This window comes from Melospiza melodia, chromosome 9 (assembly GCF_035770615.1).
Source record: "Melospiza melodia melodia isolate bMelMel2 chromosome 9, bMelMel2.pri, whole genome shotgun sequence".
Classification (NCBI taxonomy): Eukaryota; Metazoa; Chordata; class Aves; order Passeriformes; family Passerellidae; genus Melospiza; species Melospiza melodia.
Genome location: NC_086202.1, coordinates 20,316,092 through 20,338,838, shown reverse-complemented (window position 1 = coordinate 20,338,838; position 22,747 = coordinate 20,316,092). Strand labels below are relative to the sequence as shown.

Genomic DNA, 22,747 nt, shown 5'->3' with positions numbered 1-22,747 from the left:
CATGTGGCATTTTGTCATTTTCTTTACTTGGCACCCAGGAGGAATTGCTATCTGTACAGCATATGTATTTAGCACTACCTACTAGAAACTGCTAAGGACAAGAGAATATAAGGAGTTCAAAAAAGGATAGGATCTCTCAGCAATAAAAACACCTATGTTGGACTTAAAGTCTCAATACATTAAAAAAGCCCCATGGAAGCAAAAACTTAAGTGAGATCCAAAACTTTGATACTACAGATTATAAAACACTCACTCACTGACAGGTTGAAGACATTTATAGACCAGCCTGAGCTGGCCTGCCCCATGACTGCCCCTCAGCCTGTTCCAACATAAACCCTACCCTCTGCTTGTAAATCCAGTACCAGTGGAAGTTGGTCAGCTCTGATAAATCCGAATAGAAACTTGCACTGAACAATTCAACTTAATATTAGCCAAGATATCAGAAAAACAAGTCAGTCAGAAAATCAAATATATCCCATTGTTTTCCCAGGCTCCAAATATAATTCTCACTCTAAACTTAATCCAATTCATGTTAAAGTCTACTCAGTTTCTGGGTGCTGAGAGGTTCATTGTGTTCAGTTTAGGACAAGTGTTAGCAGGTTGCCTTTCCCAGACATACCTCACTCACAGATAGCACATCCTAAGCACTGCAAAAGACTCTGGGATCAGCTGTAGGATTAGACCGCAGGCTCTGGACATTTGTCCAAGTATAATTTTGTGGATGTTTGTCAGATTAATTGCAAGGAGGGCTACCTTTTGCAGTCTGCAGGTAAGTTGTAGGACTATCCAGCATATTTCTGATTGACTTGCCATGAGAAAATGCAGAAAGGGTCGGCAGTGTTTGCTGATGCCAAACCTAAGCTTCTGTCCAACCAGAAGCATAGATCCCAGAAAAGTGAGTATACAGATGCACAGGCTGCAGATTAGGACTGTATCTTGTTTTGCTTAATAAATCTGACATAGTAGGATTATGAGCTACTCCAGATGGTTTGACACATTGCAGGACAGTTGCTGTATCTAGGGCTCTTAATTAAATTCCCTGTTAACCTCTACAACCTTCTCAAGTGAGAGTCATTTCCTCTCAGAGCAGATCATGTCAGAAGGAGCCAGACAAACCGACTTTGAAAGGTGGAACAGGAGCCTGCCAAGCCAAAGGATTACTAAACAGCTATGGAGCAGCCTAGGGATTAACCTGGCCTTCAGTACCCATCTTAGAGAGAAGTTTAAAACCAGAAAATAGTAAGGTGCCTAGTGGAGATATCTACCACGAACAAAGCTACCCGGTGGAAGGAGGATGTGCAGCCAAGAGCACAGCGGGGGTGTGCGTGGCACACAGGGAGGACCAGGCTGTTCCCCTGGAACAGACCTATAGCTTCCATGGCCACTAGATGTAGCCACTGCTCTGCTCTGAGTCACCTGCGGCCTTGGCATTCGCCTGATGCGGTGTTAAGTCTAGAGGGTTTAAAATCTTAGGAAGTCCTTTCTTCCTAATCTATCCTCTTTTGACGTTCACATATGGTGTTGCTCAGTCCCACATACCAGAGGAGAAGGTCAGGCTCATAGCAGAGAGTTTTGGCAGCCAGGGGCTTGCTGCAGCTCGGAGGGGGTTCCTGGGTCACACAGACAAACAGGCTGCCCAGCAAGTGACACACCACGGGAACGCAGCTATTCCACACACGCTCCAGCTCTGTGCTCAAATCCCACATATTTCTGTCCCAGTCCTATGTCTTATTGTGCACTAAGCCCACTTAGTGGCACAAAAGAGCCTGGCATTTATTACTTCTCCTATTTTGGTGCTACAAGTCTCCCTGATGTCTGTGTAAACTGGAACAGGTTAAGAACACATGAAATATTTTACAATAACAAAACTTATATTTATTTCATCATCATCACCATAACAATAACCAGGAAAAAAGCGCCAAATTAAGAGTCTTGCAACTTTTTTTCAGAACAGATTGAATCATGTTGGAATCTGCTGTTTATGAATACTTTCAACAAAGATCAGTCCTGGACATCAGGGAAAAAGAAGAGCAAGGGCAAGGTTTAATTCTCCATCTTGGAAAAATTAAAGTGGTGAATACTGATGCTGTTTTCCTGACTTCTACATGATCAAAATGTGCTCTGGATATAGCTCTGCTGCTGATGTTTCACTCAAGTACTGCTTGTGTCCGTCTAGCAGCATAATAAGGCAGATTTCATATGCTACTCTCTAAGTTTGTAGGCATTGACAACTTGAAGTTAGATAATTTGAAATTAGGTGTACAAGAATGCAGAGCAAAAATAAATTAATTTTGAAGATACACGTCAGAGAAAGCAAAGCTTGGTTTAGGCTGTTCCTCAGGTCACTTAAACAAAAGGTATAATTGGAATGAGGGAGGTGGTCACAATGAAATAAAGACATTTTCTTGTATGATTATAAACTCTCTGAAGTGGTGAAAAGTCCTACAGGCAGCACATATACTACCCCACTGGCATTAATGGAAATTCCATGTATTTATGCAAGGATTGAATTTAGCCACCAAACCACCCCATGGTCCAGGTAAATCCTTCCATCCTAAAGAAAACTGAACCACCTCAAGTACAATTTGTAGTGATTAAAACTCCTTAGCATTGACTAGTATGAGTGGGTAAGATAACAGTAAGATAACAGATATCTTCTTCTGAGTCCATTGCATTATTTATGGCAGGGATAGAAGATTGGTACAATATTCCAGTGCGAAAAAGCCATTGAACTTGGCACTGTGGCAGGACACAAGTGAAGTCTCTGCTAGACCCACAATTGACATTTATAGACTTGGGAACTAGACATTCCTGTGTCTCAGGAGAAACTGTGTATAGAAAGGAAAAATGAGCAGGATTTAGTTCTCAGTGTGGAAACTGAAAATAAAGACATATATACTTTTATTTGAAGGTAGAGTAGGAGGTAATGAATCTCATTTTAAGGTGAGTCTTGGTGCTTAAGTGTCAAAAACAAGAGTGCCTTATACAAATCACCCTATAAATCCTGGTGCCATACTAATGGGTTCAGGGCTCAGGCTCCATTCAGTTCCTTCCAGATGCACTCTTAGGTCCCATTTCTCACCTGGTATACGTATACTTCTCACATGAGACCTTAACTAGACAAACATATGCTTTGTTCCCATCAGACCACAGTTCCCATCACTCTAAATCTGGACTTCAGCATCCTTGGCCTTGACCCTGATCCTGCCTGGGGATCCACAGCAGGCTCTTGTGTCCTGGAGCTGGCTCATCCTGAACTGTCAGTGCCTTGTTTCTGGTCCTAATTGCAAGTCATGCCTGCTCACATCTGATTGAGTTCCTCACACACCATGGTAGACATGCTTTCTTCTTGCTATTGCTTTTTCCTAGTCTCACTTCAGTTTTATGGGAGGAACTGATAAAGAAACACATCTGTTTCCTGCTCACTTCCAATTCCCATGGGGCACTCTGCTCCCTTCCAGCATGCTCAGCTTCTCTCTCTCTCGGCAGCTGCCTGGGGTGGGAGGAAGCAGAGCTGCACCAGGTTATGTGACAGGGAAGAGCAATCACATACTTCCCTGCTACATCATCTTTTGCAGATTCACCATGCCTCAAAACCCATCAGGTTCCAGCTGGCACAAACTGTTCTCCTAAGGTGTAATTTGTGCTCAGGTAGGCCCAGGAGACAATTGGAGAAATAAAACAACAGCTACAGAATGGTCTGAAAACAGCTGCTGGAAGAAGCAGAGAGGAGGCAGAGTTTAGCATCAGCCTAGTTACCACAAAAAGGTGCCATATAATGGTAGCTGCATTTCTCAGCTTATCACCTGGTGATATAAATCACATTAATTTCTCAGATGGTTATCAAAATGGAGCTAGAAATTTCTTAAATTTCGATGTAACTCTATCTCATGCCTTTGGGAAAGAAGAGGCAAAGGGCTCTGATTTTGAGCAACAAAGCAGCACATTGTGTTTGTTCTCACTCTGTCCTTCCATATGCCACCACCCTCCCTTGATGAATGATGAATGAGTATTTAGAGCCCAGGAATTTGAATAGGAGAGCAGCATCTCCAGGAGCACAACTGGATGTCACAGCAGACACTGGGCACTCTGGCCAAATGTCAAGCACAGTGCTAAACCAATCCAGAAGAATTACCATGGTGAGAAAAACACTCCTCCTTGTACAATCTGCAGTGAGCAGGGCTTGGCAGCACCAAGAGACCTCTATGGCTCCTCTATGGCCACCTGCACTTGTGCACAGTGGGTGTGACGTGTGGACAGATGGTCAGCTGTGACAGTAGCATTTGACACCCTCCAGCTTTGTGCAGATGTAAATGCCTTCACCAGGCATGAAGCTCTGTGATGATGCCCAGAGCAGGCAGTGGGTATTTACAGTTTAATTGTGCTTATTTTACACTGGAACTGCTCCAGGGATTTGCTCCTGAATCACTGGCATGGGAGTGTGAGAGCAGGATCTGGGCTGGACATCACTCTGGTGTCTCACCCAGCTCAGTGAAGGATGCAGTGCTCTCATGGGCAGTGGAACGTGTACATCATGCTGTTACAGTAAATGTAAATGAGGGAGGATCAGAGCTGTGAAACAGGCACAATGCAAGGCATACATTGTGCTTATATGGATGCAAGCAAGAGGGAAATGGGAAGCTTTAGGCCAGGAGAATGCCATATGTGCCCTAACTCCAAGCAGGATATAAAAACTGTTTTCCTATTGCCCATAGGAATGTTCAGCAGTCTTCTACAGGACCTTCTTAACAGTACTGGGCTTTAACATGTAGTGCTTTCAACCCAGTTACCACACTGCAAAGTTTTATATGTATTTGGTGCAGGAAAAAACAGCAGCAAAGTCTAGGGAAAAAGGAAAGTGTCTATCTCCTGATGTTCCTTTATATCAATTTTGCTTGCAATTCTTTGTCCAAATGTTTTTCTATTATAATCACAACTGTGTTTTGGTTTTTTCTCCTCACTGGACTCTGGGATTATTCAATGGACAACTTGATTTTGATCCACTAGGGATTTGATCTTCCAATGTGAAATAGTAAGACAATGTTTTCTGGAGGATTTTTGCCTTATTCAGAAACTGAAAAGTATGTTCATCTGTGAGTGCTCCAGTAAAATGAGATATGTTTTCTTCATCCTAAAACCAGAACGCAATTGCGTAAGCAGGAAAAAGAGGGAGTTGCCTCATAATGATTTAAGGGGAGTTATTTGACTGTACAAAGCTGCACCAAATGCAGACTATCAACCCTATTTCTGTAATTAATCAGGAAATTAATTTCCTTGATCTTTGGTTCAGCTGGGTTTCCCATACATATTAAATACCTACTTCCTAGAATTCTATAAATAGCTTTCTAGACTTTGTGGGGTTTCCTACTACTTCTTGCTTCATGCATACTATTATTTTGCTTCTGTATTTTCTGAAGCATTTTAGGAAATATGTATGACAGCCTAGGGGACACTGGGATGACTGATTAAGAAGAGGCAGAAGGAGGATGTAAAACACAGCAAGACTCAAGATAGCTTTTGAGGCATTACTGACAAGCAGGATATTGAGAAGATTTTATGAATTGCATCGAGAAGCAATAGGAGAAGGAACTGCATGTTTATTTGAACAAAGAGGAGGAAGAAGTGAGCCACCTATGGAGTGCCTGGTCCTCCTGGACATTGAGACAGTGACTGCAGGAGACCTGAGGTGCAACCTTTTCTTTCCTCTCCTCAGGGATGGCAGCAGTGCTATCTGAGACTCTGCCCTCTGGGCCTTTGGCTATTAATAACTGCAGGATGCCTGTGCGAGCAGCCTTCAGGAGTCAAATTCACTGCACTTTGCATCAGCACTTTGTGCTGGGCAGAGCTTCCCTCACCCAGGCACCCTGGGAGAGGGGGCTGCTGGACAAGCCTCCCCAGGCAGCACCCAGAGACAGGCTGGGAGGAAGCAGCCACTGCTGAGCTCTGGGGCAGGTGTGTGACTGGTCTGAGCCTGGCACTGCAAGCCTGAGGTGAGTTGACTGGGCAGCAAAATAGAGCAGGTGGTGGAGAAGTAAAGACTGGTTTGCTTGCAGCACCAACGACTGCTGCAAAGATCAATGCACAAAAAGACAGAGGAATTGAACAAGAAGGCAGAGCTGAGGGAGAAAAGCCCTGGCTTTATGTATGACATAGTGAGGAGAATGGGGTTTGAGGCTCCAGCAGCTTCTGGGAGGGCTGAGAGAGCAGTAGTACTGTGTAACTCTGGACCCTGTCCATCGTGAGACACTGCTGTCTCTTTCCTTATGCTAGACCAACTGCATGCAGTGGGTTTTTCAATCTTCAGTCCTGCTGGATTAGTAAAGAAGGACAGCAGAATGTGATAGACTTGTCCTCACTGCTGCTTGGGGAATTAGTGTGAGGAACACAGCTTTCCACCATGGCTGTCCCTTTCTGCCTTGCCCCAGGAAATCCATGCTTGCAGCATATGGATGATTTCTCTGTTTTGTGAGTTTTAGGACCCATCAGATGGGCCATAACCTCTCACCTCTGCTATTTCCTGGCAGCATTGCCCTTTTCCTGTCAAGCAGGGCCTGCTTCTTTTATACAGCCAAGCAGATGTCTGGCTGCTTAAAGAGAATGTGCAGTGTGTGCGTCATGGCTGCACCTGCTCACACTTGCTTTGGGAATACCCCAGGATGGGCTCATAAATGATGTGAACTACACAGGCAGCATCTCAGTAAAAGGAAAAACTTGCAAATCTGAAAGAAAAACTAATCCAAGGGAGTATCTGCCAATGTGATTGGCACTGTTTTGCTGTGGCTGGGCTTCTTTTAAGAGTTATCACAATTCCATCACATAAAATTATGCTGCAAAAGAAGTAATGGTGGAATGATACTTCAGAATACAGAGGAGATAAAAACAACTTGATCAGAAGAGTAGTATACAAACTTCCAGTTACAGCTATTTGCTTGCTGAGTTAAAATATAACTCATAGTTCAAAGTTTTTCAGTTCTGAAATCTTAAGAAAGTAAAGTACAAAGAATCACAAGACAGAGATGGTAGTTACTGCTGCAGCTGAAGCCAATGTGTCTTTGCCCATTTTTCTTTGTATTGTATTGCATTATATTAGGTGGGGATCTGTCCCCTATGTGCTGTTGTTTGGGCATGGACAGCACTGAAGCGAAGGCAAGACATTTGCTCTACTTACAATATGTGTAATAACCCCTAAGAAGGACTCTCAAAAGCTGCCTGAAATGGAATTGCTGAGATTGCGTCTGATTTTCCCTGGTTTTGCAGTTCAGATCTCATCCTATCTGGGGACAGAGATGGGGAACACTGTACCAGAAGGAATATCCCTCTTCTCCTCTTTCCCCCTTCAAAATGGTATCAGATAAGATCAATACATAAGATACAGATGCAAGTGACTTCAAACAAATTGGGTGATCAACTTTAACAGGTTTTCCTGTGCCTTCCTCCTCCAGCCCTTCTGTAACAAAACAGTAGCAGTCATAAAAGACAGAACTACTTGGAATTCCGTTTTGTTTCTTTTTTTTCCCCTTCCAGACTTGCAGTCTGATGGCTTTCTGAGTACCTATTCTAATTCTAAAAGGACTGTTGAAATATCCAAACCAGAACTGCACATGATGCAAAGTGCTCCAAATAACTTTTGGACAGACCTGAAACCTTTATCCAAAAATATATATTACCATCTAATGATAACTGCATGTTGTTATAACATGGCATCATAGAGCAAAATTTCCAAGTGGCATCCTGTTACTGCAGCACAAGATAATAACAGAGTATCCTTACAGCACACCTGGATTCTGAGAGACTGCCTTGTTGCAATTAAATTGCCTCTTTTGGATGAGTGCTATAGGGCACCTTGGCAATGCTTCTGCTGGGATCTGCTACCATATTTTGTCAGCATGCTGAGTCTCCAGAGAACCCCAGAATGGCCTGCTGATGATTTCCTGTATGGAATGACACCTTCCACTAGCTCCATCATGGGGAAGGGATAGAAAAAAAACAGTGTGGGAAAGGAAGGCTGTGTATCTTTTACCTGTAGATGGCAACTAAAAGAGAGGCAAGAAATACATTTCCAGTGTTTCATTCTCCATTTCCTTGTGTGTTTAGAGCAAAGCAGAGAACCCTTTGTGGGAATGCCCCTTGCAGGGACTCCTGCTCCTCTTAAAAGGAAAAAGTCCACTAAACTCATTGGGAAGCTGACACATGAAGGTAAGATATGCAAAACTGCACATGTAAAAATTGTTTGGATTTCAACCTGAATTTCGGCCTTTCAAATCTCACAAACTGAACTCCCAAAGCAAGACATGCAGTGAACATACCAGGAGGCACAGCCACAAATTTTACTGAAGCCCAGCCTTCAACCACATCACATTTTCTATCTTACAGCTGAAAAGCATTGCACACACTCAGGCCAAAAGTCAACAGAGACTGCACTCTGCAAACTTGTATTCTCCTGCAGCATTAATTTGGATGCAGATCAGTGTAAATGGACATAGAACATGATATTTTACAGGGGTCAATATTGCAGTGCCTAGATTTATTCTACGTCATTCTCTCTCTTACAACTTTTGTTTCATACTTGTTTTCTCTCTGTGTGAGAGAGTTTCTTTAATTCCAGCACTCATCAGCTGAGCAAGACAAGATCTCTTAGAGCAGTTAATAGAGCAGGAAGAATATAACCTGGAACATTTTTCTTTCTACAGAATATGTGTATATTGGGTAGGATAACTTTTAAATAAGTGTGATGTCCTTATCTTTTCTTTACTTTTGACAGCATGAGGGAAGGTTTCAGAGGTTTGGAAAAGTACTCATTTGAAGTAGTGCCAAGAAATCCTGCTGCACTGACTGAGATGCTTCAGATGTGGCAGACACCCATCTAACTCCACCCCTATGCAACTTCTCTCTGCAGATTTGCCTTGATTGCAGTCCAGAGTAAATACCAAAGATCTATACCCAAAGCATCTTCAATGTAAAGACTTGGTGCATAGATAATGTCCTAAAATCTTAATTTAGAAGATAATTTGGGTGCTTGAAGTCACTACTGATGATAGGAAGAAACAGACAAAAGACATAGACCAGAGTGCCTTCTAAAGTGTCCCACTGTATGTTTTGTAGCTATGCCACAAGAGGTGTCCAAGCTGAACCTGGGGAAGAAGATCAGCATCCCCAGAGATGTGATGCTAGAAGAGCTTTCTCTCCTCACCAACAAAGGATCCAAGATGTTCAAATTACGTCAGCTAAGAGTGGAGAAGTTCATTTATGAGAATAACCCTGATGCCTTCACTGACAATTCTGTGGTAAGTTGAAGATTAAGACTAAAATGCTACTCCATACACTCAGGGAAAACAGGAATGGAGTGTGCCCAAGCTCTCTTCTGTTTTAATGTGTGTGGGCAGGGGGTAGGGAGGGTCTGCTAGCAAAGCAGTGAAAGAAGAAAACAAAATTACATAAATACACAAGTTTTATTTCCTTTTGGCAGCAGCATTAGTGTCCTCTGGCAAATATTTGGTATCACACATACAGAAGCATGACAAAATTCAGTACTGAGTGATGAAGGAAGGCTGCATGTTTGGCAAGTGTTCAGAACTCTGGGCAGGGCTAATTGGTTTTGTACCCATTCCATTTCTTCTTTGCATGATGGCAATGATCCATCCAACTCCAGTAGACCAGGGCTATTTTTAGTCTAGGATACTTTTATGCTTTCTGCTGGACAGAGTCCTCTGCTAGTATCTGCAAGTTCCACAAGTGAAACCTCTAACCTGACTCTGAAATATTTTCAGTTAATTTGCTAGAAGTCCAGTTTGTTTTCCTCTAAAACATTTTCCTTTCAGATATGGTATATAAATACAGACATTCATTTTCTTTTCCTTTTCCCTTGCATTGGTACTGTTATAACTCCTTTTTACAGCTAGTTTCAGGTGTAAAGTCTTTTGAAGACACCTAAACTTTTACAAATGAAACTCAATTCACATGATTATCAGGATTCAGTAAAACAAATAGAAAATGTTTAAGGTTCATATGCATTTTGATATACCACCTCATCTTCTGATGTTCTCTAAAGTTGGTTTGGTGACATTTTATCCCTTTATGGCATCTATTTTCCAGTCCAAGGAAACTCAAGAAAAACAATAAAAGTAAAGCTGAAGAAAATATTTTGCCAAACAAAAACACATTATCTTTAAGCATTCTGATGTTTTCAAAAACAGCAATAAGTAAATATCTGCAGTTCACTTCTAGAAATGCCAATTTAAAAATCAGAATGTGGAAAGATGCCTAACAAAAAAAAGAGTTAAAATTAAACAGTAAGATTACAGATGAGGGATGACAAACCAGAGATATAACAAGCATATCCCATGATGTTAAACTTTGGTCAGTGTCTTCACCTCTTTGTGTTTTAGGTAGCTCATTTCTTCAGTGAATTATCTCCCAGAAAGAATGTGAGAATGAATATTGAACTTTGGACTCCACAGATGAATATCCTAGAGAAATGCATGCTGTTTTCATAAACAGCTACTCAGCAATCTCAGAGTTCCTGAAACATATGAGGGCCAAGTTCATATGTGAGAATCTGTGGCAGTGAGAAGTGAGAAAATAACAAATTGATGGAATAAAAAGGCTAGAGTCCAAAGTGATAAAAATTTGAGGGTGTCACTAAAGAATGTCCAATCAGAACAATTCAAAACAAAAAAGTTGTGACAAACTGACTCAAGACTGGACATGCACAGTCACTTCATGACTAACATTATAAATGCTGATGGCAATTGCTTATCTTTTGCTCGCAGCTTTGTTTATTAATCTGTGCCTGACTTTCACTCCATACTCCTTCTGTAGTGGATATCTCTCTTTTGTAAGCACACATTTGCTCCCAAGATCTGTCAGCATGGCTGTTAAGATCCTATGCCATGGGGAAATGTAGTTGGGGGTTAGAAAATCCTTTAAAAAGCTAGGATTTTCTTTGTTGCTTTGCTGTAGAAGAACTATGGCACGGTCTCCAAACCAGGTGGCATTCTGCTTAAAATCCTCCATGATTCGCTTACAGGCCTTCTCTCCACATTCACGGAGAGACAAGAGATAGCAACACGGCATTGGTCAGTGCAGGAAGACTTTGGTCTGTCTACAGCCCTCGCTTGGGGTCAGTTTAGCAAGATCAAAACATAATTGTTACTGTTTTCTGGCTGCTCCAGGAGCTCGCTGCTTGCACCCACTGCCTTTGCAGGTAACTGTTCTCATCACTGCTTTGCTGCAGTCAGACCATTAAGGAAAGCTGAGCAATCACAGCAGCCGAGCCATTGTCTCGGAGAGCTGGGTGCTCTTGAGCAGGTAAAGGCAACAAATCTGTGTCTGTTATCTCCCAAACCATCAGCACAGCCCCTGACCTTAGCACCAAATAACTCTTATCAAAAAGCCCTTTGATTGCAGTATCTGAATAGCTTTCTTTTCCTTTCTTGCTGCTCTATCTGCTCAAGGGCAGATGCAGAAAAGAAACCTTAAACAAAAGATAACTGTGTGAGGAAGATAATGGCAGAGTAAGAAGTCCTACTGCTACACCCAGTTACTTCTCTCTCCCAATTAACTTCCATGTCCTTTGCTCCCTGTTCCAAAGAAGTTCTTGTGTTTTTGAGGCTGTGGACAGTGAAGGAATTTGAAGCTGGTGATGTGTTTTCTGCTTTTATATCATAGATTTCTTAACTGTCTTGTCTTAAAATATTCTCAGGACACGCTTAAGAAAGCAGGGCAAGGCAGGTCTGGGATGGAGTATGGACTGCTTCTTTCCCCCAAAAGAAGTTTACTAGCAAGATAATATAATATAAAAGCACACAAAGAGAAAGGTTATTAAAAATAAATCCAAACCATATAAGGGGTTCCAGAATAGCCTGTGCTGTAGCCATAAAGCTTCCACACAAGGGAGAAGATCTCAGCAGTCATGTGTCATTGACCCACCCTTCTGCTTCTCTCCTCCTTCTTTTCCTCCAGCCAAAAATCCACACTGGACAATCAGATCACTCTCCTTACTTGTAGCAGAGGAAACTTAAATACTGTGTGCACATGAATGTCAGACAGCCCCATGCAAAAGTGAAAACCTGTCACTCTCTGCCACTGCTGCAGCTCTACCCATCCAGTTAAAGGCGAATGTAGCTAAACCCCCAGTCAAAAGGACTGACCATTCCTAACATGAGTAAAATGAAATGCACCACATACTGTAGAGCTGTTCTCAATACTGTGACTCTCTTTGCTTGCAAATATACAGTACAAGAGGAAGGTTTTAGGGAGGTTTATTGGAGTTTGACACCAATATCCTGCCAAACAGGGAGAATTTGGGCAACATCCTCCTTGTTTTGTGCTGTGCTGGAGAAGCTGGGCTCTTCTGAGCCCTCTCTAGTAAACCACATGTAGGATTTCTTCTCCTCATCCCAGGCTGTGCCACCCACAGGAACTGTGATTCTCTCCATGTCTCAGAGAATATTTTCAACTTCATTGTGGAGCTGCAAGATATAATTTATTACTGACTAAAGACCATGATGAAATCCTATCTTGCTGTGTGCTCTATTACTGTATCCCCTGGCCGACTAGAGAATGAGGAAAATCACTACATTTATTTTTTAACAGTGAAACTGAAACATGGGGTAGATTAATGAGTCACCTAAAATCAAAGATAGGGTCTCAGTCTTGTCTTTGGATCTCCTAAATCCCACTTCACTGATCAGCAGTTCACAGACTGCTTTCCTTCATAATGCTGAATTTGTTTGGCCTCAAATACATTTAAGATCTCATGAAACAATATTTCTTAGCCCTGCAGCCTCACTCATTATTGCCCTCACTCCTTTCAACATCCCACCTCTGCTTTTGAACCTCAGTGTAAGAGCTTGCTGTCATCAAGTGGAAACTTTTTAACACCTGGCTGGCAGGCATGAATGGGAAACTGAAAACAAAGCCATAGTTATGTGTCTTGGATGTTGCCATTACTCCATCTCTCTTCCAGTAAGAATCCTTAAATATGGTCCTTCTGCTAGTCAAAACCTGTGGCTTGATTTGGGTTACATGTAGGAGACTTTCCTTTTTCTCCTCTCCTTTTTATGTTTTATTAACAGATCTTAAAATAATTAGGAAGGTAAAATAACCAATATCTAAATAGACAATTATGAGCAGTAGTACCTCAAAAACCACACTGACCCACAACCAAAATCCCCACCTTGGTGCTTTCTTACACTCATCCACAAGTTAAAATAAATGCAGCTTCCAGTCATGGCAAAGCTTGTATGAAAACAAACTAAAATGTGTTGGCAATTTCTGCTGGATTTCAGGTCAAGAGGTCTCTTTTAAGCTGATACCAACTGTGAAACAAAATCTAAGAAATCTAAAGAATTGGATTACTGCTGTTCTGGAAAATGGCAGGAATTAGTATTCTTTTCAGTGCTGGACAAGAACTCAGAGCAGGCAGAAGTAGCAGGAAGAAAATGGAAGTGGTTATGTTACAAACCAAAAGTGATGCTTCACAGCAGACAGCAGTACAGCACCAACCTGCCTCAGAGATCTTACATGAGGAATAGCCAGGCATGACACAGTGTCTGAAGGAAAACAACCATGGAGAAATGTCATCATGCAGCTGCCTGGTTTATTACAGAGCATGCAGTGCTGCCTCTGTATGCCCCTTAATGTACTTGCATGAATGTCAATCAAGATCAGTGGAGGTAAGGTTAAAGGGGAAATGTTAGGAAAACAATTTTTCTAGGAGTTCTGTTCTTAATAGAACGTTAAACCTCTTGAACAAACATTACAGGATAATTGCAGACTAAGATACAATTCTCAGGGTAGGACCTAAGTGGAGTGAGCCAGGTGAGATTGTAACTTGTTTAACAAAATGATCCTTGCTGCACTGGAGCTGGATTGGTGCAGAAGACCTAGGGGTCCCACTATACCCAAAGCTGTGGAAGAGTGAACAAGGAGTCTGATGCATTCTTATTCAAGAAGTGACTGGAGTGGAAAAAGCAGAGTAACAGAAAAAAAGAGTCTTTTATTTTCCATCATGCTCCAATTTGTTGCAGCACTGTGAGAAAACTCTGGACCAAAATTCTGAAACACAATTTCTTTCATCTACAAAGAAAATGTGACAAAAATGATATAAACTATACAAATAAGATGTGTCTAACTTTGGATAGCATTAGATAAAAATTCCTGTTATTTAGATGGGTAAATTCATGCACAGAAGCAAAAAATATTTTGTCTAAGATTACAGAGCAAGTCAGAAATGGACCTGGAAATAGAAAGCAGGAGCTCAATCTACTGTGCCTCTCAGGGTAGCAAGTTTGAAAAAAAATGTAAGATCCTTCTACAGCTTCTTATTTTCACTCTTTTTAAAAAATGAGTCATAGGTTTAAGGCTATGCAATTCCAAATGAAGGACTGAGGCCCACGCTTTGATAAAAACAGCAGGCAGTCTATGAGACTCTGCAAGTGTCTGAATTTTAAATCTTCCATCCCACCATCAAGGAGCATTTGAGTGGCTGCCACGGGGACGATGCAGTCCAGTAACTTCAGAAGTGTTAGTAACTACATAGGCATCAAACATTTGGGGAGCTCTTTAGCAGTGAGGTGGAAATAGAAACACATTTGGTGGCCTCAATCATTTTCTTTAGGGCACAGCAAGGAGCTGAAGGGGAGCACACAGTGTCTCTCTGGGGGACTGCCTGCAGTGACGTCAGGGCCTTGAGATACACAGAGATCTCAGCCCCATTAGTTGGATCATCTTTCATTATCTAGTTTTTATTAGGCACATGCTCTAGGGAATTCAGAATTTGTCCATGTAAGCACTCAGCCTGCAAGAGCAGGCACTTGCTAGCATTAAGGACTTGAAAGACATGAGCCCAATTTGTTTAGCCAACCCAGGGGACCCATCACATGAACTGGCACCGAGTGCTCTCTTATTAGAGTGGATTTAGGGATGCCCTGGGACTGATAATATCCACTACCTCCACCAATGCACAGACAGGAGGAGCCGTGTGATCTGTCCCCAGAGCCAGCAGGAGGTTGTCAGCCATCTCAGCTGACATTCCTGGACTTCTCTCCTGGAACTCCCACCAACACAGTCAATCAATACTAACAGAGAGGCTGGTTTTATGATGTGAATATGCATATATGTAAATGTTCCACATGCAGTTAGCAGTGGCCCAAGACATGCATTCTCCTCAAGTGTGAGCTCCAAAACTCTAAAATTTCACTCTAAAACTCTGACCAGAGGTGTGCTGTATGTACTGGAGACAAAGCTGTACCTATGCAGCTTTGACTATGTTGAGACTCCTGCTTGAGGCTGTCTTTCCTGAGCTCCACTGTCTTGGAAAATCTTTCAAAAAGATTATTTTCTCCTTGCTTCATGTTAATTTGAGCTAAGACAAACAATTGTGGTGACCAAAACTAAAGAAAATTATATTTTTGTTCTAGCAGGTGAGTAACTGGGGTGTTGCATGGAAAACATGTCCTTCCTATCTGAATGGAGTTGCCTGCTTTTAGCAGATCAGATGTTTTCTCAGCAGGCCCATGAAGAATGATAAATTAGCTTAAGGCAAATCAAACTAATTTAATTTGCAGCTAAATAAGATTTAGGAGTGGCTTTCCTGATGCAGACCTTCTGTTCCAGAGAAACTTCATTCCTACTTAGTGATAATACTGCAATTTAAAATAACACCAGATGACAATGATGCCCCTCCCTAGTCACATCAAATACTGCTGTGAGCAGAAACAGAACAGTCCATTTTACTGCAGCTCATGTTATGCTGATGCTTTTTTTTCTCTTGCAGGAGAGGCATGTAAGTAACCACAGAAAGGAGAAATAAGCCCATAATTCTCAGAAAGGGCGAGCATGCATGGTGATACTAGAAGGAAAACAGATGCAAATTTAGTTTTGAAAGTAGTGAGCAAATCAGTAGAAGCATTACCCTTGCATATATATTAACATTTTGAAAACAACCTCATTCTGACCCCTAACCCTCAAAATACCCTTTTTCAGTTTGCCTTTTTACAGCTACATAGCTGCCATGCATAATTGAGCAGATTGCCCAGTTAGCTCCTGTGTACAGCTTAATGCTCACAATCCTCTCCCCTCTCAGTGCTTCCTGACATTCACGGGAACATTATCTCCTGTGTTCCTAAAAAGGGAATTCCCTGCAGCTAGGAGAAGGACAGACAGTCCCTAAAGGCCCTGGGGGAACCAGCTCTGCCACTTCAGCCTGCAGCTGGCTGCCTGCCTGGGTTGCAGCCTGGTGACCTGCTGTGAAACCCTGGACACTGTTGTGGGAGACACAGGGAGCAGAGGGTTAGCTAATTCTGCCTTGAGCCTTGTGGGGTTTTCACTTCTCGACTATTTTTAGCTGACTGAACAGCTGGCCTTGGAAGCCTGTTTACAGCCTGGAAAGCTTCTTTTTGCTAAACTGTGCTAGGTGTAAGAGCCCTGAGAAAGCCTAAAGCCTTTGAGAGCCATGTCTGGGGCAGCCTGAGATTTATACAGATAGAATAGCAGTATGAGGAACCACAGATTCATTCAGTGTCATTAATGTGTATTTGTTGCATCTTTGTGCATCTAATAGCCAATCTCCTAGTCCAACAGGAGAGACTATATGTGATATATAACCCAGGTTACTTGCATTATATAGCTGTGTGGGCTGTACTACACAAGAGATACTTTTAAAGTCTGATAGGAGTCTAGTTTTGATGTCACTTATGATCAATATGTGAAACATTTTTCTAAACATACTATATCAGTTTCTATTCCACACAAGCATTTATGAAAATTTCTGTGTGGAAAGACAGGATATTGTGCCAAAATGTACACCACAAGGTCAATAAATCCTGCATGGATTGTTTGCTCTTTTACTACATACTGCAGAGATTGTGCCCTCTAGCCTGACCAAGGAAGAGTGAATGGTCTGCAAAATAAGACCAACCTAATTTTATTGATGCATGCAACTTTCTTTCTTTCTTACCCTGTTGCTGGTTAGATTTGGTTTGCTAATTCACATACTGCTACAAACAAAATTCTTCCTTTTTGTCATTTTCCTCTTGTTGTCCGCAGGAAGTATTTTCTGTTTTCCCAGGCTGCTATCTCTTCAGTTTTTCTCAACATGTAAATACTCCTCCCCAAGCAGACTTTCATATAGACCTTCAATGGTATTATATATACGGAAAACTGGCAAAAAGGCAGATATCTTCCTGACTTTTGTGTTGTCACAGAGACCCTGCTGTTCTGGTTACCTGTAACACTTAATTCCCACATTGTAATTGAGCTGGGGTTATGTTAACTTTGACATGAAAATACTTTCTTGCCAGGCTTGCTTTCCCACAGGTTAGCCAATGTTATCTCTGTTTGGACTTCTACCTGTTCTGGCAAAAGCTAAATTTCCTTTCACCTCCTCCTCTATTTCATAGTCATCATTGGTGGGGACAACACCACCCTGATCACATAAAATTACTATGAGGTGAGTGTGCTTCCATTGCCACTTCTGCTGCTCCACAGCTGCTGATATACTGAATAAAGGGAATAACTCACATGAAGTTCTGCCACTGGCTTTGTAACAGAGACACAGAACTGGTCAGATCACAGAGACTCAGAAGTTCACATTCTGGGACCCAGCCCCAAATGAGACTCAGGAGTTCACATTCTGGGACCCAGCCCTACAAACACGAATACACCATGTCCTGTAGCAGAGATTCAGGCACACTCTTTTCTCCTCCCCTAGGATCACTTCCAGAAGTTCATCCCGCCGGGAGGGAGCTACGGGGAGGATGCTCACGGCCATGGCCACGGGCGGATGGCGGGAGGATGGGCGGCGGGGCAGCACGGCTCCAGCACGCAGCAGCAGCCCGGGGCCCCTCCCAGGCCTGCGAGCAGAGCAGGCGCCAGAGATGGGGAAGGGGAGCACGCAGGGAAATCATCTGGGAGTGCTGGAGAAGGAGGCGATGGTACTGACAAAGGCAAGTATCCCTCTGCAAGAATAAGAAACTAAAACTATCAGACCACATGCCAAGCCTACTCTTAAGGAAAAGCAAATTAATCTAACTCTTGGATTCTTCCAAACAAAGCTCTAGTGTAAAGCCTAGAAGAGTTGAACTGCTTTTAGTTTGATGGTTTTGTTTGTATTCTTCTATGTTGCTCAACCACAGGCAGGAGGGAGAAATACCTTGCTTGGCTGGACCACAGAAATTACAGGAGACTTCTCTGCTGAGCTCTTAAGGCTGGTAGAGCAGTAGGCCAGGCCAGTACAGCTGTGCCATGCCAGTGTGGCACTCCCTGTCAAGGCTTTCACACTGACCACTGGAGACACTGGAATTAACTCTTGAGATCAGTAGTCTGATCTGAGTATCAGACTTGAATGTCTGAGCCCTGATTTCAAATAAAAGCTTCTATGTAAAAAAAGAACACTTTTTGGATAATCTTCAGAAACGAGCAGCAATATTCCTAAAAGTTATCTGGTAACCACCACTGGGCCACTGAGGCAGTATCTTTATGAGTAAAAATAGTTTTAATTCAATTTACTCTTTGCCTGATTTTATCCTCTGTTTAGTTTGGCCAGAAATCTCTAGAAACAAATACCTAGTATAAGAGTCAGTAGATGTAATCATCACTTTAACAGTCCCTTTAGATTAAAAAATATATATATATAATCAAATTTGCTTGGGAACCAGGAATAACGGCCTTGAGTAACCAAATGGATTTGTAATTGTAAAGTCTTGTAAAATCCAAGTATTTTCATTTACATTCTGGAATAATGTGCATTTTATATCAAAATCAGCTTTCACATTTCCTGTGAAAAAGCAAACTGTATAGACTCTTATAGTTTTCTTACAGGAGATTTTTCTTCATTGTTATTGTGTGTGCAGGGAGAAGGAGGATTAATATCATCCTATAGCTTTCACTGCAGGGACAGATCCCAGCTGCTTTTGTTTCAACTCTAGCAATCAATTTGCTGGTAAACTGCTTAGTTTAAATACTTCACACAAAAAAGTGGGGAGTAGTTGGTTTTTAGGGCTTTTTTAAATTAAAAAAGAGATTCTTGTAAATGTCTGCAATTCTTTGAAAGCAGGGAACCCCAGGACTTGGCATGGTTTGCAATAAGCAAGACAGACAAAGGAGGTGTGATAAAGAAGAAAGATTCAGATAATAGTTTTCATTCTTTGCCACTTACTTCATAAGGATTTGTTTTCTACACAAAATGTAGCACCATGAAAGCACCAGAATGTCTCTCTCCATTAATCTGTTATTATCTGCCCTAATCAAGCTAAGCAGATATCATTGCTCAGGGGTTTTAAGGTTTATGAAGGATGAAAATATTATAAGTGTGCTACATATTAATACAAAACTTATGTTCTTACTAGCAAGGTGGTATTATACACAGCTAGGGAAGGGAAGGGAAGGGAAGGGAAGGGAAGGGAAGGGAAGGGAAGGGAAGGGAAGGGAAGGGAAGGGAAGGGAAGGGAAGGGAAGGGAAGGGAAGGGAAGGGAAGGGAAGGGAAGGGAAATGCAGAATGAAATCCCTTGTCTAAACTCATTTGCTTAATGGAGCAACTAGAAGCTAATCTAAAATTTCTAGCAATCAAGTGTCTGACTTTACAACAAAGTGCAGCTTTAGTCACTGATAGGATTTTAACTTCAAGAGAGATACCACATAATATTTGCAAACTGCTTTTAGCCATCTTGAGGTGATTGAGACAGACTTATGTCTAACATCTCAGTTCAGAAGGGGAAAAATGTGAATATCTGTTCATGTAATCACAAAGAAAATGCCATGTCATGTCTGCTATGATCTGACAGAAAATACAGAAAAGTAAATGAAGAAATTGTTTGCATCTTTCCTCGTATGAATCTTCCCTCCTATTAGTGGAAGAGATGATGAGGTGAGGACTTTGGTGCTTTCTATATGAGCAAAAAGAAGAATGAAAAATTCCAGATACATGCTTTAATGCAAATTCCTGGATGAGTGGCTCTTAGACTGTGGTACTATCTGCTTTTGTGGAAAAGAACAGAAGTGATGTATGATCATCTTTTCAAAACAGAAATCTAACCATAAAAGCTTGTATTGATGTAGGAGTTACAGAATATGGAAACAAAGCTGGTGCTTCAACTTCAGTAGCAGGACACAGTAGCACAATGCAGTTAAGAGTGCCATCTAACTAGAGTGCTTTGCCTTCCTCTGTTTACAGATGGGAAGTCAGGAGGCAAAAAAGTGACTATATTTAAAACTTATATTTCCCCTTGGGAACGAGCGATGGGGATCAGCCCTGAGGACAAAAGCCAGTTCTCCACGGACTTGCTGTCGTACAGCCCCAAAGCTGATTTCCCCCACTACAAGTCTTTTAACCGGTAAGTCCTCTTAGATATTCAGTGCAGTTCATTTAGCAAGAGAAAACACAATAATGCTGATCATAGCCCTCCTGTAAATAAGTTTTAGCTGCACTTCATTTTGCTTAGCACAGTCTCCAGTGGATGAAAGTTTGGAAGACTACAAAGACAAAATACATTAAGACCTAGAGATTTTAATTCAGATTATGCACAGAAAACCAGTGCAGTTGGATAAGAGGATTTTAATCCTATTTGCCTCTCTTTCTCTCTCCATTTGACCAGGAGATGTAGCTCGTCACTGTTTTTTACTGCAACCCTTTGAAATTCAAGAGGTCATGAAAAATACTTATGACCAGCAGCCATAGATTTCAATGCACTTAATATACAAATCAGGATGTTTCTGCTGTATATGATAAGCATTGAAAGTTTTACAAATATTTCTAGGACAGCAACAATTTTTTGTTAACCTCTCTATACACTTTTGCCACCAACCTCCATAGCCCCAGGTCATCAGTACCAAGAACAAACCCACATCCCACTAATTTCTGCAATAATGCAGCCTCTGCCTGCTACATGTACAGAAAACTAAAGGTGTGAAAGGTGTATGGTTTGATGGAGATTGATGCAACAAGGGTGAAGGAAGTGCACAGCAGCATATGTGTGTGTTTGCATAATTTTTTGTACATGGGCAATGGATACATGTATGTTCTCATGAAGGATTTGTTAGCCAACAGCAAGAGTAGCACAATTTAGAATCTTGATAACTTGGACTATTTATTTGATAAGTCCTGTTGCTTACCTGTGCTCTGTTTGCTAACTCCATGTATTCCCCTATGCCAGGACTGCCATGCCTTATGGGGGTTTTGAAAAAGCAGCCAAACGGATGACCTTCAAAGTGCCTCAGTTTGATATCTGCCCTTTGCTCCCAGAATCTCTCATGATATATAATCAAAATTTCAGCAAAAGACCCTCCTTCAACAGAACCCCGATACCTTGGATGCCTTCAGGAGACTTCTCAGAGTACCAGACTGCGGTCAATGTGCCAATGAGTGGTGAAACAGAAGAGTTGTAAATCCCCACTGCCAAGACCTTCCCTTTTTTTCTCAGCCCTTTCTGTATGCAAGTTGATAGTAAGGAGGAAAAGTGCAACTCTAGCTCTGTCAGCTCTTTCTTTCTTTTGCCTGTAGCCAAGACAAGTCCCAAGCAGGTTCTAAACTTCTCTTTACTGTACTGCTAATCTAAATCAGACACAGTTTGAGGAAAAGGAGCTTTTTATTCACCAGCACATAAGAGGCCAAGACTAAGGAAGTGCTTTTCTGTTTAGCAATGCTGCATGCTGCCTGTCTGACTGATAACAAACCTGTTTTGTCATGTATTAACAATAAAACACCAAGATGAAAAACAGCTTTTGTGTTTTCTCCTTAAAAAGTGCTGCTGAAAGAATTTGGCGATTAGCAAATTGAAACAAAAGTTTCAATCTCACAGTGAGAATATTATTCTGGGAGGAAAGATCAAGGACTAACAGGGATGGTCATAAGATTTATGTACATCCAGGTAGCTTGGAAAAATACTGCCAAAGTGATGGGGAAGGATGATGACTTTGAGAGGAAATTAGAACAACATCAGAAATGAAATCGCAAGTCAGCCTGTCAGCAAAACAAACAGCTTAAAGTGTTTCACTGTCAGCTAAGATCCCCCAGTTGTCCAGAGTATAAACAAGGCGACAGCTTAAGCAGGTTTTTGGTTCTTGTTTTTCTCTTCTATTTTTTTACATTATTTACATAAAGTTAATAGGTTGGGAAGCAACAGAGGCACACCCAAGTAAGATGGCTTGCCCATAGTGACAGAGCAAGAAAACAAATGCTTTAATAACAACAGAGCTAATTTGACACCTATCACAGTGCATTACGTATTCAAATATACACCATGAAAGTCTATTCCATTTCTTGCAGCAGTTTCAGCAATGCCACACAAATAGGAAGAAAGGCAGGCACTGTGGAAAACCACTAAAGAATTCCTGCTTGGAGACTGGTTTGGAATTCTATTCTTGTGCCTCAACATTTCCTCCTGTAAGCAGGGCTGAATAGTTTATTCATGGGGACAGCTTCCACTGAAGTACTTTTAATTTAGGAGCTTTTCCTCCTTGTCTAGGAATTCCTGCAACCATGTATTTGATTTTTATTCTCTTGGGATAGTTATGTGGTTGTCTTTATTACAAGCGTCTATAAAGCTACTGACAGGGCTACTGTGAGATGTCTTTAAAATTATGCTAATAATAAGCATTGCTAAATGGTCTTTAGCATGGCTAAAGAACATTTATTATATATCCTATTATATTATTAAGAGGTATCCATAACTCAGTTCTGTAACTAAACTTAAAAATATTAAGGTGCTACTTTGGTCTGGAGAACATTTCAACAAAAATGAAAAAGCT

General features: G+C 41.5%; 1 protein-coding gene across 2 annotated transcripts; it reads left to right on the top strand.

Annotated features, from left to right (window-relative positions):
• Positions 1–5,804: 5,804 nt before the first annotated feature.
• On the top strand, positions 5,805–21,717 carry MYOZ1 (myozenin 1). Of its 2 annotated transcripts, XM_063163763.1 has the most exons (6): positions 5,805–5,990; positions 8,095–8,196; positions 9,103–9,284; positions 17,714–17,948; positions 20,175–20,334; positions 21,154–21,717. In XM_063163763.1, the coding sequence occupies exons 2-6, from the start codon at positions 8,121–8,123 to the stop codon at positions 21,383–21,385; spliced, it is 885 nt and encodes a 294-aa protein (XP_063019833.1). In that variant the 5' UTR covers positions 5,805–5,990; positions 8,095–8,120; the 3' UTR covers positions 21,386–21,717. The 2 variants fall into 2 exon arrangements, with proteins under 2 accessions (XP_063019833.1, XP_063019834.1); XM_063163764.1 differs by lacking the exon at positions 8,095–8,196 and having other exon boundaries at positions 5,806–5,990.
• Positions 21,718–22,747: the final 1,030 nt, after the last annotated feature.

Bases quoted from the DNA above. Each gene is read 5' to 3' on its own strand.
- MYOZ1 (XM_063163763.1), top strand. From the start codon at position 8,121: ATGCCCCTTGCAGGGACTCCTGCTCCTCTTAAAAGGAAAAAGTCCACT. The intron at 9,285-17,713 runs GTAAGTTGAAGA...CTCCTCCCCTAG, and splicing joins CCTTCACTGACAATTCTGTG to GATCACTTCCAGAAGTTCAT. The intron at 17,949-20,174 runs GCAAGTATCCCT...CTCTGTTTACAG, and splicing joins AGGCGATGGTACTGACAAAG to ATGGGAAGTCAGGAGGCAAA.